This window comes from Puma concolor, chromosome A3 (assembly GCF_028749965.1).
Source record: "Puma concolor isolate L17-30 chromosome A3, mPumCon1.1.hap2, whole genome shotgun sequence".
Classification (NCBI taxonomy): Eukaryota; Metazoa; Chordata; class Mammalia; order Carnivora; family Felidae; genus Puma; species Puma concolor.
The window spans coordinates 136,357,277-136,371,313 of record NC_141669.1 but is presented as its reverse complement, the minus strand read 5'-3'; the positions used below and the strand labels follow the sequence as shown (position 1 = coordinate 136,371,313).

Below are 14,037 nucleotides of genomic sequence, written 5' to 3'. Positions count from 1 at the left end.
CAGGATGTAGGAACTAGTGTGTGTGTGTGTGTGTGTGTGTGTGTGTGTGTGTGTGTGTGTGGTGGAGAAGGCAGCCATCTTGCTTTATAAATGGGGGAGCAGGACCCCTCACCGAGTAGGTGGACCTTACAGACACTGGCATTCAGGCACCGTGGAAGATGACGGAGGCAAACCCTGATTGTCCTAATTGAGGCGTTTCGAGTTCAGATTTGATGCTCTGTGCATGGCTGGTGTTTAGTTGGAACAGTTAAAGTTAATGGCCGTAAATATCACCGCCTCCCCGAGAGCTCGTTCTGGGACCCCGGAGCACGGCTACTGCCTGGACAGATGTGCGGAAGGCGCGTGCTCACGTGGCACACCCACAGCCAGGCTGCCTTGTTGTGAACACCCCTCTGAAGTGAGTCCCTGCAAATCAAATAAAGTTATTAAAATTCTTGAAACTTCTCTTCCTGCAGCTCAGGTTCAGGTATTATCAGCTGCACTGAGAGCCGCACAGCTTGACTCTGTGAATGAGCCCGCGCACCAGCCGACAGAAGGTCTAAATGAAGTGTCCGCTTCAGATCCCAGCCCTGCCTCTGACAATCAGATGGCTCTGTCGGCTTCATCATCACAGAAGGAGCTCTCCGTGGCCAGGATATTACAAAGCACAGTAAGCGTTTGCCCTCTCCCTCTGCCCCCGAGGATGTGACAGAAACCACAAAGCTGCATTTTCTTTTATTAATATATCTTGGCAGAGATGATAAATGCCAAATTTAATTTTGTTCTTAAGGTCATGTTTTGGATAACGAGACAACCAATCAATCAGGTGATTGATAACCCTGACTCTTCTCCACAAAAACAGGAGTGGGGGGACCAGCGAGTATCTTCCCTCTTCTCCGAAGCGGACGAATCTTGGTTCTTTGGGGGAGGATTAGCCACATACATGCCCTGATTCACTGCTGTTTTACAGCTCTTGGTAATAGCACAGGGTGGGTTCAGGCGGCTCCTAGAACTGGAGGTTGGCCCAGGCCTCACAGGTGGCCCACCATGTCCGGTCCTCGCCCTGTAGATGCCCTCTTGGCACATGGTCGCTCCAGTGGTGGCCCCGGCGTGCTGTTTCTTGGAGGAGAGACTTTGAAAGGCCAACGACTCAGCAGTTTTTATCCTGCAGCCTGGAACCGGCCCCCGTGAGACTGGGAGCCTGCATTCAGGGAGAGGAGGGAGCCCGCAGTCTGCTCTCACTTCGAGTCCCTTAAGCTTTCCAGCTCGCCAGTGGCGGGAGGCTCCGACGCCTTCCTAACTCCCAGTAACTTGCTCTGGGGCCACTTTGAGCTGGGGTCCTTCAGGGGGTGAGACTAGAGCTTTAAAATCTGGAGGAGTCCAGGACCATGAAATCATGGGCGTGCTGGCCTCTCCTCCGTCCCTGTGCCATGGTGGATCGTCTCATCAGGCCCTCGGGCGGCCGGAGCCCCAGCGGCTGCGCCACCCACACCGTCCGTAATGAGATCTTAGGGACTGAGAGAACTCCTCACCTCCCTTCCCCTCTGGGCCTGTTCCAATAAAACAAAACAAAAGACCCGCTTGAAAAGCCTGAATATAAGATGTTTAGGGGTTTGTCCGGGTTGTCGTTGATCAGTAAGAAATGAGGTGATGTCCTGTTTTGCTGGTTTGTTTTCAAAAACACGCAAGAAAACTCTCGTTGGTAGCGTGTTGCCTAGAGGGTGGAGATCACAGGTTAGGGAGAAAGGCATGGCCATGTCTGCTGTGGTGGAGATGTGATCGGAGTCTGGCTTCTTTGTCACGTACGGAAGTGAGAGAAAAGAAAATGAACAGATTCCTCGGAGTTCGCTCTGTTGCATGAGGGACTGGAAAGGGCTCGCGTGAAGCAGGCCTTTGGCTTCTGGGGTGGGTGCCAGGGCTTTTGAATTTGCAGCTGGACTCTTAGGTTCCACTGGGATCAGTCAAGATGCTTCCAATTGCAAAAGAAGGGAAAGGGAACAGAAAACTCCCAGAGCTTAAGTGATCAGGACAGTGTTCTCTCCCAGAGACGACAGAAGAGCAGCCGAGGCCGGGCGGCTGGCTAGTGCAGTGCCTCGGTGTTGACCCCGCCCCTTGCGTCTACTCTGCCTTCTTGGCTCCTTGCTTCTACTCTGTCTTCTTCGTGCACCGTCCGTGTGGCGAGATGCCCAGTGCGGGGGGTTGCGGGGGGGGGGAGGGGGGGTGGTGCCCTGGAGCTTCTCACCTGTGTCTTGACTGCCAGGTGGTTTTCTGGGGAAATGACCTCCCAGTGCCTCTTGAGGTTGCTGTCACTGGTGGCGGTACGTTGCACCCGGGGCGAGTGCTGTGCGTAACAACTGGACCAAAGACTTCGGAGTCCGATTAACTCCTGAGAGAAGACGAATGACTTATTGCATATCAACATATACGCATTTATTAACTTGGAGAAATTGAGGTCTTAGGTTATCATACCAAAACATTTCTGTTTTGGGCTGGCCTCTGTTGAAACAAGCAGTACGTTTCAGTGGAAACCTGGGGGGTTGAAGATCGTGGTAGCATATGCCTCGGAGCAAACGAAGCATCTATCGGTGTATTAATCGACTTTCCTGGATCATATATTGAGCTGATTTGTCAGGATCCATTAAGCTGGTAGACAGCATGACATTTCAAGTGCACGTAGGAACCCATGTGACGGTTGGAGGAGAAGGTCAGGTTCATCTCTGCTAATGTAATCAATGATCAGAGACCAATATGTCACCGCTGAGTGTTCTTGCTCATTTTAATTGTTAACCTAATGTAAAGGTCCATCAGCAAACATTAGAAGTGTTTGTACACGTGAAAATCGAGAACAGTTTTCCAGGTAAATACTCCTTTATCAGCTGTGTCTTTTCGCTCAGATGGAATAGGTCTTCCCCTTACTCCGCTCCATCCGTCCCGGCAGGTGCACCTTGCTCCCGTGTCTCCAGTTCCCGAGAAATGCCGGACGAGTTTGCTCCGCGCTGCCTTCTGGGATGGCTTTTGTCTTAAACTTGTGACATTACTTGCCGGGCATTGATTAGCCACCCTGGGACCCTGGGGCTTAAAGGATGGTCAGTGCAGGTTGTTGGTTCTCACCAACATCAGCCTGTCCTCTCTAAGGGCCTCAAGCAGTCTTGAGATGAAAATGTACGACATCTGTTTGCCTTGGCACTTAAGGTGACTGACCTCTACCATGTCGTCTGTAACTGTGCAAATGTATTTTTTCACATCTGGAGAGATACCAGTGACTGGAAGGGAAGCACCAGTATTGGTCCGCGGAGGTCATTTCCGGCACCGAAAGAGGACTCCTTGAGGGGGGGAACAATAGGACAGCTTCCTGTTTGGGGTAAGTTGGTAACGTGTCCCATCAACTCTGCAGGACCCTGGCGAACCCTGCGGTGGAGTCAGGGACCCTCTGGAGACCGAGCAGAGGCATCTCCCCGCCCCACTCGAGGAGAATAAATCTAAATTACAGGTTTGTTCCTTGAAAAGAAAAGCAGTTGAAAACTTCACATTTTCTGGAAGTTAAATTTAAGAATGGCCAGGGGAACCAGAGAGTTCCCATCAATATTAATGACTTCTCTTCGTTCATCATCTGTGTTGCTAATATTTCCTCTGTAACTTACTTAAAAAAAAAAAAAAACACAAGTTCTGAAGGAGTGTTTAGAGTCTTTTGAACAATCTAGAACAGTATTTTAATAAAGCAAATCAAGTATGAGAAAAAAATGTGACACCTGTCCTTTAATAGTATCTATACAAGTCATTTCGGTTTTTGGGGGTTTTTTTGGTCTGAAAATTTTTTGACATATTCTTTGGTTGAACTATGTTTGACTTGGTTCTATCTTGTGGATTGGCTTCTTGTGTTATGTGAGGTCTCTTAAATCTTTTAAATGATTGTATTCCATTATCCTTACAGAAGCAAAGGTAAGTGGGTGATGTCTGAGGAAGGCGGTGACCCATCCCATCAGTTGGGAGAAGCTAGTGAAAATCCGCGTGTATGGGCTCGAGGTGCCAGGCAGTCACAAGACAAGGTGGTTTCCGTTCTCAAGAGCGTGTGCATCGGACTAACCAGATGTTGGTGTCTAGAATGTTCTCTGGAATATCCCATGTTAGGCAAATTTGGAAGAGATGGGTCTAGACATTGCTTTAGCCTCATTCGGTCCAAGTCGAAAATTCACCTCCTGCAGAGCAGTTCACCAATCCAGAGCCCTGAGCTTGGACGAAGGCCTCTGGTTCCTCTGACGTCTCTGCTTTGCTGTTTTCACCTCCAAATTCCAGACTCCTTGTTTTTCTGAGCATTTTCCTTCTCTCCTGCGAGCATGATGGTCTCCTTTCTCTGCTCTTTCCCAGGATGTGATACCTCAGCCCCTGCTAGATCAGTACGTGTCGATGACTGACCCAGCTCGAGCCCAGACTGTCGATACCGACATCGCCAAGCACTGCGCCTACAGCCTCCCGGGGGTGGCGCTTACCTTGGGCAGGCGAAACTGGCATTGCCTCAAAGATACGTACGAAACGCTGGCTTCTGACGTGCAGGTAAAGCAGGAACCCGTTCGGCGGCACACACGCAACTGGGGGGGCGGGGCGGGGGGCGGGGGTCATCTACTTGGGAGTGAAGGGAAGGGCCACAGGGCGTGCCGGCCTGTTTCTCATGTGGGTGCCATCTGGCACGCCTACCAGGCCTTCACGAGATGAACACTTTGGTGGCCGACCCCTGGAGGTGTCCGTTCTGCCCTAAAAATGCCATTTGTGCTCTTGGTGACGGTGACTCACGCTTGCTTCCCGTGATCTGTGTTCTGTGCACCCCCAGTGGAAGGTGCGTCGGACCCTGGCCTTCTCTATTCACGAGCTGGCTGCGATTCTTGGGGACCAGTTAACAGCAGCTGACCTGGTACCCATCTTCAACGGATTTTTAAAGGACCTGGATGAAGTACGAATAGGAATTCTCAAACACCTGTATGACTTTCTAAAGGTAGGAAGAAGGATTAAAAATAAAGACCAGACATTCCCACTTGAAAGCAATGTCTTAAAAAAAAAAACAAAAACAAAAACCCTGGCTGTGTGAAGGAGGAGTGAGAAACAAAAAGCAACTAGTCTGGGTTTCTTCGGTTGAAGTCTACCATCCAGAGTCTTACAAAGGGTGTTCTCAGTGATGGGTAACTGTTGTTATTTCTTGCCTTTCACTCTTCCTGTCCCTCGGAGGTCTCATCCCACGGAGGATGCTAGACGCGTAGCCTAGCGCGCCCCGTGAGGACGAAGGAACCCAGGCCCCCGGGGTGGTGCGCACCGTGCCCCGGGGTCACCCAGGGGAAGAAGCCGGCTGCTCTCCAATCTCAGTTCTGCGGGAGGGCTCTCTCTGCGAGACCTTGCTGCTTCCCTTCCGGCCTCTTCAATTTTTGTCTTAAAGGAATGATGAGTGTAAAAATAAGGCTTTAAAAAAGACCTAGAGAAACTAATTACTCACATCCACATGACCACGAGCTGCCCTTGACGGACTGGGGCGCATGACGCACCGGCTCTGCTTTCCTCTCCTGCTGACGGCAGAGAGCTGACTCCCTGGGAAACAGCAGTGGCGTTGTTTTCCGAACACACACGCACGTGTTGTTTTCAGGCAGGAAACTGTGAGAGGGGGAAGAGCTCGGGGGCATTCAGGAACACACAAGCACACACACCCACCGGGGCGGAGGTCGGAGGCATTCGGGGGTACATGTGAGGTCCCTTAGCAGCAGCCTTAATTCACAACCACACCGGGTGATAGACGGGGCTCGAGGCATCGGGGGAATGCACAGATCTTGCCGGGGACGATTGTACGAGTTCAAGTGTAATAAAACAATACATTTGGGGTCGTTTGGAGGGGTTCTGCACTATCATTTATGTATACATTTTTAAAAAATAGTTGCTTCATGAAGACAAGAGGAGAGAATATCTTTATCAGCTTCAAGAATTTGTAGTGACCGATAACAGCAGGAATTGGAGGTTTCGATATGAACTAGCAGAGTAAGTAAAACCTGTTTGGGGATATGAGAAGGCAAATTAGATGGAATAATTCTTAATTTTCCTACCTTATAATTGATTTCTAAGCTCGCAGTAATAGTGTTCTTTTGGATAAAGAGATTATGTTTTTATTAAGGGATAAAGTGAATTCCGCAGCACTAAGTTACAAATACCACGGTCTCCGGGGAGATATTCATTTTCTGATGAAGACAGGGCTCGAGTCACTTTGGAATTAGAGTGTTCTGCTGTTCTCTAAGGCAATTTATTCGAACCAAATAAAAGATGAATCACCCCCTCTTCAGTATTTTCCTATTAATTGGAAGAGTTTTTGCCAAAGCCTTCCCGAACATTCTGAGTATAGCCCTCTCTGCAGGGCACAGTGTGGTTATGCACTTCAGCTCCTAAAGAAAATTACGCTACAGAGAGAGACACGAAAGGGGCTCACTGAGACCAGACGATTGTTAAATAAAAACGTCCCCCAAGGTGCCTCCTCTGTGCACATCATCTCGTGTGTGAAGGACTTCCTTAATCCCAGCCTGTGCCGGCACAGGGAATGTTAAAGGGGTCCCTGATTCCAAAAGACTTAAAGCTGTTAATATGGCTCTTTCCCGAGGCAGGTCATGTGCTTCCCGCAGTATTGGGTGGACTTGGTGGCGATGGTGGGCGGTGGGCGTGTGGGTGTTAGTTTTCACCTTGTCGGGATTTATCTCGGTAGCTTTACTTTTCATTTTTCTTGCCCTCAACTAGAAATCTCTCAAATAATTGTCTTCCCTGTAGAAATCCATCAGGCTTTTGCAGCTATTCAGGCTATGATTTGGCCGATGCCAGGGGCAAACTAAAAGATTTTCTCTTCGCTGTGATCTTTAATCATTATGCTTAATTTGAGAGATTGAGGTTTTAGTCATTATGCCATGTTCCTAGTTTATATTCTCAGAGAACCGAGAAAAACAGGCCCACGTTTTCCATGAAAGCATTGCGCCCTCTAGCGGCAGCGCGCGGGAACTCGGCCGGGTCCGTCTCGGGGCGGGCCGACCCGCTTCCCGCTTCCCCGGCGGCCGGGGGCGGTGGCTGGGCACCGGGGATGGGGGCCGGGGATGGGGCCGGGGACCGGGCACCGATGGCGTGGGGGTGGGGGGGACCGGGGCCGGGCTGACCTGCCTCCCGGGAACGGGGTTGGGACCGAGGGACCGGGGCCGGACTGACCCGCTTCCCCGGGCCGGGGACCGGGCATGGGGACCCGGCGGGGGGACCGAATGGGGGACGGAGTCGGGGCCTGGCCACGAGGACCGGCTTCCGCGGGCCGGGGGCCGGGCCGGCGGGGCTCGCACCGCCGACAGCGTTATCTCGGAGCCCTGGCTATCTCCCATCTCTGCCGTGGTTATTGAAGCCAGAGCCACTGATATGAATTCTGTGCTCCCCGCGCCCACGGTACTGGTATCATTTTTCTGAAAACAGGGCTTTTTGATATGAAAGTATTCCCCGGCACTCCTGGTTTCTGGTTCTAACTTCCTTCCAATCTCTTTTTCATTTCCTTTCGTTGCCAGCCTGGAAACAATGCCATTTATTTTCATACCCCTTCTCTCCATCCCCATTTAGAAGAGAGAGAGAGAGCTTTGGTGGTAGGTTTTCCCGTCCAGCCATCTTATGAATTTTTCCCTTGGAGTAGAGAGCCGAGGCTCCCATTTCTCTCCAAGCGGACCTTGCTGATGGGGGGGGGGGGGGGGGGGGGGGGAGGGCCCGAGCTGCCTGCCGGCCGCTTGGGGAACAAAGCCACAAAGCCTAGGCTCCTCGGAGGTTCCCCTGATCTGTTGGTCTCTGGGAACTTCAGCGTTCTGGCTATTTTTATGTTATCTGATTTTTCAGAGTTTTATGTGCTTTCCAACTGATAACCCAGAATTGAAATATTATCCCTGTTCATAAATTTCTCTGCCTCTGTTTTACAAAGTTTAATTTATTTCCTTTTTGTTGGATTCGTTTGGGTGAGATGAAGACAGACGATTTTCTTTTTCCACTTTATTTTGCGTGGTATTTCCCTCGGCTTTCTGCTTTTGGCATTTTACTGACGGAAAGCCTCGCTAGGTCCACGTGTGCCCTTAACTTCCCAGCCCGGCTCTTTTTATCTATAAAATGAAATGAGTGTAAGGAGACATTAGTAAGGTATTTTTTTTTTTTTTTTGCCCTAAAAACCAATTTCCTTTTTTTTTTCTTTCTTCAGACAGCTGATACTCATTTTGGAACTCTATAATCCCCATGATGTTTATGATTATTTAATGCATATTGCCTTGAAGTTGTGTGCAGATAAAGTTTCTGAAGTTCGATGGATCTCCTTCAAGCTTGTAAGGAATCGTGGCTTTTTTGTTTGTCTGTTTGTTTGTGATTTTTGGAAATAGGAACATTTCTGTTTCTTCCATTGCAACCCCTTTACTTTCCGGGGCTGATTCTTCAGTATACCTATGAAGCCAGCTTTTAAATTTGAAATTAGGAACTGCATTATGGTTTTATCAGCACGTAAGATAGCCTTTTTCTTAAGCTGTATGCTTCAGTGATAGAAATTGTGGATAAATCATTTTCTATATGAGACCCTGTAAATGATGGCTTAGTGTTTCCTTAAACACAAGGCTGGGCTTAACCCTATGGCATGGTTTTGCAGAAAAGCAGTTAGTAAGCAAAAGCTCTGTCATGGAAAAAAAGGCTTATCCTGTTTCTTACCTGGGCTTATAACCAGCTGAATACTGGGTGGGGGGATCGAATCTCATTTGGAAATATTGTCTTACTAAGGTACCCTGATGTGTATTAAAATTTTGCAAACGTGGCATGTTCCGAAAGGTAATGATTTCGTTATTATGCAAGAGGACGTTTCCTAAAATTTGGAAATCTTAAGATTAAGAATGTATTTTTCTAATGCTAGTCCTTTTTTGAATTTCATTTTCTGAAGGGTTCTACATGTGTGAGTGTACGTGTATTGCACAAGTCTTTTTTCCTCTGTGTTCTAATGATTACCGTGACAAAAATTACCCTCTCCCATGCTTATAAATTCATTTTAAGAGCCATACAGATGTCTAGTCTCCACGTAGAGTAGGATTCATAATTCAAATAGATGGCAGCATTTTAAATGTGCTCTTCTGATATTTGTTACAGGTTGTGGCCATTCTGCAGAAGTTCTATTCACACAGTGAAAGCGCGTTGGGGTTAGCTTTCGTCCATGAGCTCATCGTAAGGTTCCGGCACTGTGCTAAGTGGGTTGGAAGGCAAGCTTTCGCTTTCATTTGTCAGGTTAGCGTGGCCTGGGGCGGCCGGGCAGGGCAGGGTTCTCCGCTGGGATTTTCTTGCGTTGCCACGGACTGATATCAGATGCGTCAGACATAGGACACCAGCCAGGCATCTGGAGATCAGTGCACCGAACGAACCCCTTGATCTCACGGGAGATTGCGGCCGACCCGGTCAGGCAGAATGATTTGCCCGGGCTTCCCCAGCCCGTCTGTGCATTCGTCCTGAAGGTGCTGACCGAACGCCTGCCGTGTGCCAGGCACGTTCTAGACGGTGCGGAGCCAACTCGCTCCTGCTCTCCCAGCAGCACTTCCCCTCCGGTGAGGTGAGGGCCGGGCCCGCAGCCCTGCTCCCCCCTGCCCTGTCCAGGGCAGTGGCCATCGTGGCACCTCCCCTCAGCCAGCTGCCTTGGAGGGAAGCTGCGGTGAAGAATAGAGCAGTAGGGTTGGGGCTGAGACCATTTCATCTCTGCAGGGAAGTTCACGTCAGCCGGTCCAGCTCCTGGGCACCCTCCCTACTTAGTGTCCTGGAAATGGTGGGGTCGAGGTTTGCCTGGGGCTGATGGCTGCCACTTCTGGAATGCTTCTGCGTGCCAGGTACCTCTGATCCTCAGTGGCAAGAGGTGCCGTGTGTCAGGCACCTCACACCTGGGTACTTTCAGACCAGTTTTTTTGTTTTTTTTTTTCTTGGAGGGGAAGCAGTTGAAGCCCAGAGAGGTTAAGTGAGTCAGCCAAAATCACACAGGAAGCATAAAGCCGTGATTTTTTCTTTTCCCGCTAACGTGTTATTTGAGAAGTTTTAATGTTTCCCCATGCACATGTTCAAGCGTGTACAAAGGTGGAGGGGACGGCATGACTCTGCATGAACCCCTCGCCCAGCTCTGTCAATATTACAGTCGAGCTGTAATGGGACTCTAGCTCACCCAAGCCCCAAAGCCCCCTTTCTCTCCCTCACACCCCCTTCCCCCACTGAGGGACTCACCAGGGCCCCCTGTTGGGCTGGAGGGGCATCACACGGTACTTTGGGGGTCAGCTTTTCAAAGTGCAGTGACTGACGGATTTCAGTGCCAAACTCAACAGACGGCAGGCCTGACGCCACAGATTTCTGCAAAGAAGAAGTCAGTGCCCCAGGTCATTTTGTGGAGAAAGGGCGAATGAGATACCTTTGCTTTTATTTTTTAGTTCTCCATCTGAGATTTAGAAAATCCATGATGAGATAAAAGGAAGAAACACCCAGCTAATTTTGTTCAAGAAAAATCAATGTGTATGTGCTTTCACGAATTAATTATTAAAGATTTAGAAAACCCACAGAAAGACAGACAAAAGGAAAGGGTCATTTGATGGCAATTTCAGTGCCGCTCCAGGGACCGATCCTGACCTGGGGTTTAGTGAGGGCCCACGTGGCAGATGGGGATGAACTGATGCATTTGACTCCCCTTGCACACTGCCAGGCACTTAATAAATGTCAGCTGTTACCCTGTAGTGGGAAGATGTATAGGACTTAGAAGCCACACGCTCAGCTTGGAATCGGGAGACCTTTGGGCGTCGCCACTTTGGACCAGAATTTCCTCACCCGTAAAACTAGGCTTGTGCTGATTCCCGTGGCTGGCTATGAGACGGGACTCTGTAAGCAGAGTGGCGGTGGGCAGGTGCTGGTGATCATCCCGGAGGCGGTGTTTGTTGGGTATTCGCAGAGGGCCCGGCCTGGATTGGAGATGGGGATTGGGCTGTCGATAAGACAGGTGTGGTCCCTGCCCTCAGAACCTGAGGTCTGGTGAGTGACAAAGGTGAGGGTTCTTAACCTTAACAGGTGGGCGCTTTGCTAGATTCTTTGCGGAAGCGATCTGCCCTGCCCGTCACTTCCCCATTGCACAGATGAGGAAACTGAGACCCAGACAGGTGAAGCCATGTACTCAAAGCTGTGAAGCTAGTAAGTGACCAAGTTAGGCTTGGAATTAGAGAAGTGTACGTTTTTAGAAAAAACGTGCTGATCACTCTTGAATATCAATTTTTGGCTGTGGTTTTTCTTCCATCACAGGCGGTGGTGAGCGAGGAGTGTATCCCCGCAGACCAGTTTGTCGAACACTTACTCCCCAGTCTTTTAAGCCTCGTGTCAGATCCTGTGCCCAACGTGAGAGTTTTACTAGCCAGAGCTCTGCGGCAGACGCTGTTGGAAAAGGGTATGTGGACCGCTTTTCTGAACTTACACGTTTTAAAAACTTCATCGGGCAGCAGCTAGATTTCCTCTAGGAGATTGTGGCAGATTGCATGGTAGCAAACTTCAGACTTATTATATAACTTGATGTATTCACTTGTATGCAGAATCGTTCGTTGTTTAGAAAATGGCTAAGGAAATGAATGTGGTCCAGTTTTCACATTTAGTGAACGTAATGCTAGAATGCAAAACATCGCCGTGTTCTAGAAATGCGGGAAACTTTTGTAAACGTCGACTTAGGACACAGACGTTATGAAAGGCAGCAAATGTAAGCCTTAATTACGCTGAGGTTTTGATGGTATTAATTCTGTAGTCAGAAAAATGTCGAGCTCAGCCTGAACAGGACTTAACTTTAGATTGTGTCCCTCGGATGACACGTTCACATCTAAGCCACGGGTGGGGCGGAGCATCCTGTCCCTGAACGTACCTTCCTTGCCCCTTCCCTCCCACACCTCCCCCTGCCAGCAAACCTGCAACCTCCCCCCCCCGCCCCCACCGTACTCCACACGCTGTCAGTTATTTTGTAGCGGCGGGGAGAAGACATGACATTGAACATTTCTGAACTACAGTTTTAAAAATGTGCATACCTACCCATTCTTTCATCTTTGAAATTTAAGAAATACCCTTTGATGGAGGCAATCATTTTATCTTTGTGAGGCCCTGTGTGTGTGATTATTCTGGGAAGAACGATTTATTGTCCTGAGGTGTGGTTTCAGAAAAACCCAAAACGAGAGTCTGTGTTGGAGCACAGTTCATGGCACACGCGAGCCCAACTACTGTTTTCTGTCTTTAGCGTATTTGAGAAATGCCGGTAACCCTCATCTTGAAGTCATTGAAGAGACCGTCCTGGCCCTGCAGTCTGACCCGGACCCAGACGTGTCCTTTTTTGCCACTCTCCAACCCGAGCGGCGGAGTACTGCAGACAGCCGTGTGCTAGAAGAGCAGAACTAACCCCTCTGTGGTCGCGTACGCTCTGGGCACTTCGCACGCGGCACGGACTGCTCACCCCAGTTTGTCGGGGGGTCTGATTGTGTCACACCTTCCGGGGGAGGAAAGATTCCTGAAACTTTGAGGGCGGGCACTCAGATGGCCCCTTCCCCTCCCACAGTCACAGGGACTGCACCTGGGCCAGGCGCCACGCTTCTGCGCCCCTCCCTGCCTGATCAGGAGGTCTGGGCCAAGGTGGTGGAACCAGGCGGCTGGCTGGGGGTGGGGCCTCCAGAACATCAGACTGCCCTCTCTCCAGCAGACCAGATTATTTAAGCGCCCCCCCCCCCCGCCCCCCACACACATCAAGTAGTTTATTAGAAGCTTTTAAGTCTTTCATAGACTTGCACATTTGGCTTCTCTTATGCTTTCCTATAAAATATAGTTTATGGTATCACATTTTATTTTTAACTGAAATAATGTACATATGTAAATAGCTCTTGACAGGAAGAGCTAATATATTAATGTAACATTAGCCTCCTATCAGTGAGCAGAACAAATACATCATTTAAATTTATGCTGCACTTTGAGTTACTGCAAATATAGCCCAATTTGTTTACTTTTGAAAAATGTGATAGTTAAGGAAATCTACTAAAGAATGATTTATGGAAGTCTTTCTAATATTGTACTTTTGTATAAACTGTACTTGGAACTTTTCCTCAGGCACTTACCCCTCCCCTTCTCGTAGGAACTGTATCCATAAAGACACGTACTGGCCTTTGACAGAGCATAAAGTAGAAAGATTTTTCGTTCTTACATGGATTCATTATCATACATTTGAGAGAAGGAAATTGATCATTGAGATGCCATGGATATCGACTTTGTATCTAATGCTCTAGGATCTTAACAGAAAGTAACAGAAAAATAGGACCCCGCAGATCTGATCAGTTCATATACTTGCCAGTCGTTTGGGGGGTTAGATTATGACACCCTTCAACTTGACCTGAGTACACAGAACTTACATTTCACGCTTTTAAAATTTAGAGTGGGGGAAAGATGCTCTGGAAACTTAAACGAGTTTTCCATTAATCATTTAAGATTCTACAGACGTTTGCTTAAATTCTGTAGACTGTGTATGCTCGTGTTCTTTTTATTTTTATCTTTGTCTTCTCGAAAGTAGGCATCAAAGGAAGGAAGGAGAGGCCCATTTGGGGTTCAAGAGCTGGCTGCAAAGGTCATGTTGCTGTGGCCATTCTCCCCTTGGATCTTTTTCTTGTCCGTCTTTTCTTTCTCCCTTTTTTTAAAAAATAAAATCTTTGCAGCTATATATTGAATTTCCGGGAATACAGGATGTTCTCCCCTCCCCCAAATTCCACTGAGTTGATTCTTTAAAAAGAAAGGAAGGAATCTGTACCGTGCCAAAGAAAATAAGGTACATGTGTGAGAATTTCAAATTGTAACCCAGGGTAGCATTTTGGCAACTTCAGCAAAGAGTGAGCCAATAAATTGGAGGCTACGTATTGGGGGGGGGGGGGGGGGGGGGAATCAGTCCATCTTGTGTTCTTCAAGGAAATAGATGGAGCTAATTGTTTTGCTTCAGTAACAAACCATTTTTGATCCTTTTCGTGTTAGAAATTGAGA

At 48.7% G+C, this 14,037-nt stretch overlaps 1 protein-coding gene across 10 annotated transcripts in view; it reads left to right on the top strand.

Moving 5' to 3' along the window:
• LOC112869085 (serine/threonine-protein phosphatase 4 regulatory subunit 1) overlaps positions 1–13,723 on the top strand; it is an 83,644-nt gene extending 69,921 nt beyond the window's left edge. For 7 of the 10 annotated variants that reach the window (XM_086702563.1, XM_086702565.1, XM_086702568.1 and 4 more), the window contains 9 exons: positions 456–649; positions 3,374–3,469; positions 4,345–4,530; positions 4,805–4,966; positions 5,891–5,991; positions 8,204–8,324; positions 9,127–9,261; positions 11,293–11,434; positions 12,263–13,723. In XM_086702563.1, coding sequence (XP_086558689.1) covers positions 456–649; positions 3,374–3,469; positions 4,345–4,530; positions 4,805–4,966; positions 5,891–5,991; positions 8,204–8,324; positions 9,127–9,261; positions 11,293–11,434; positions 12,263–12,420 — 1,295 coding nt within the window. In that variant the 3' untranslated portion in view covers positions 12,421–13,723. Of the gene's footprint in view, positions 1–455; positions 650–3,373; positions 3,470–4,344; positions 4,531–4,804; positions 4,967–5,890; positions 5,992–8,203; positions 8,325–9,126; positions 10,519–11,292; positions 11,435–12,262 lie in introns of those variants that run through there. The other 3 variants (XR_015249567.1, XM_086702566.1, XR_015249566.1) reach the window with 3 other exon arrangements.
• The last annotated feature ends 314 nt before the right edge of the window (positions 13,724–14,037 follow it).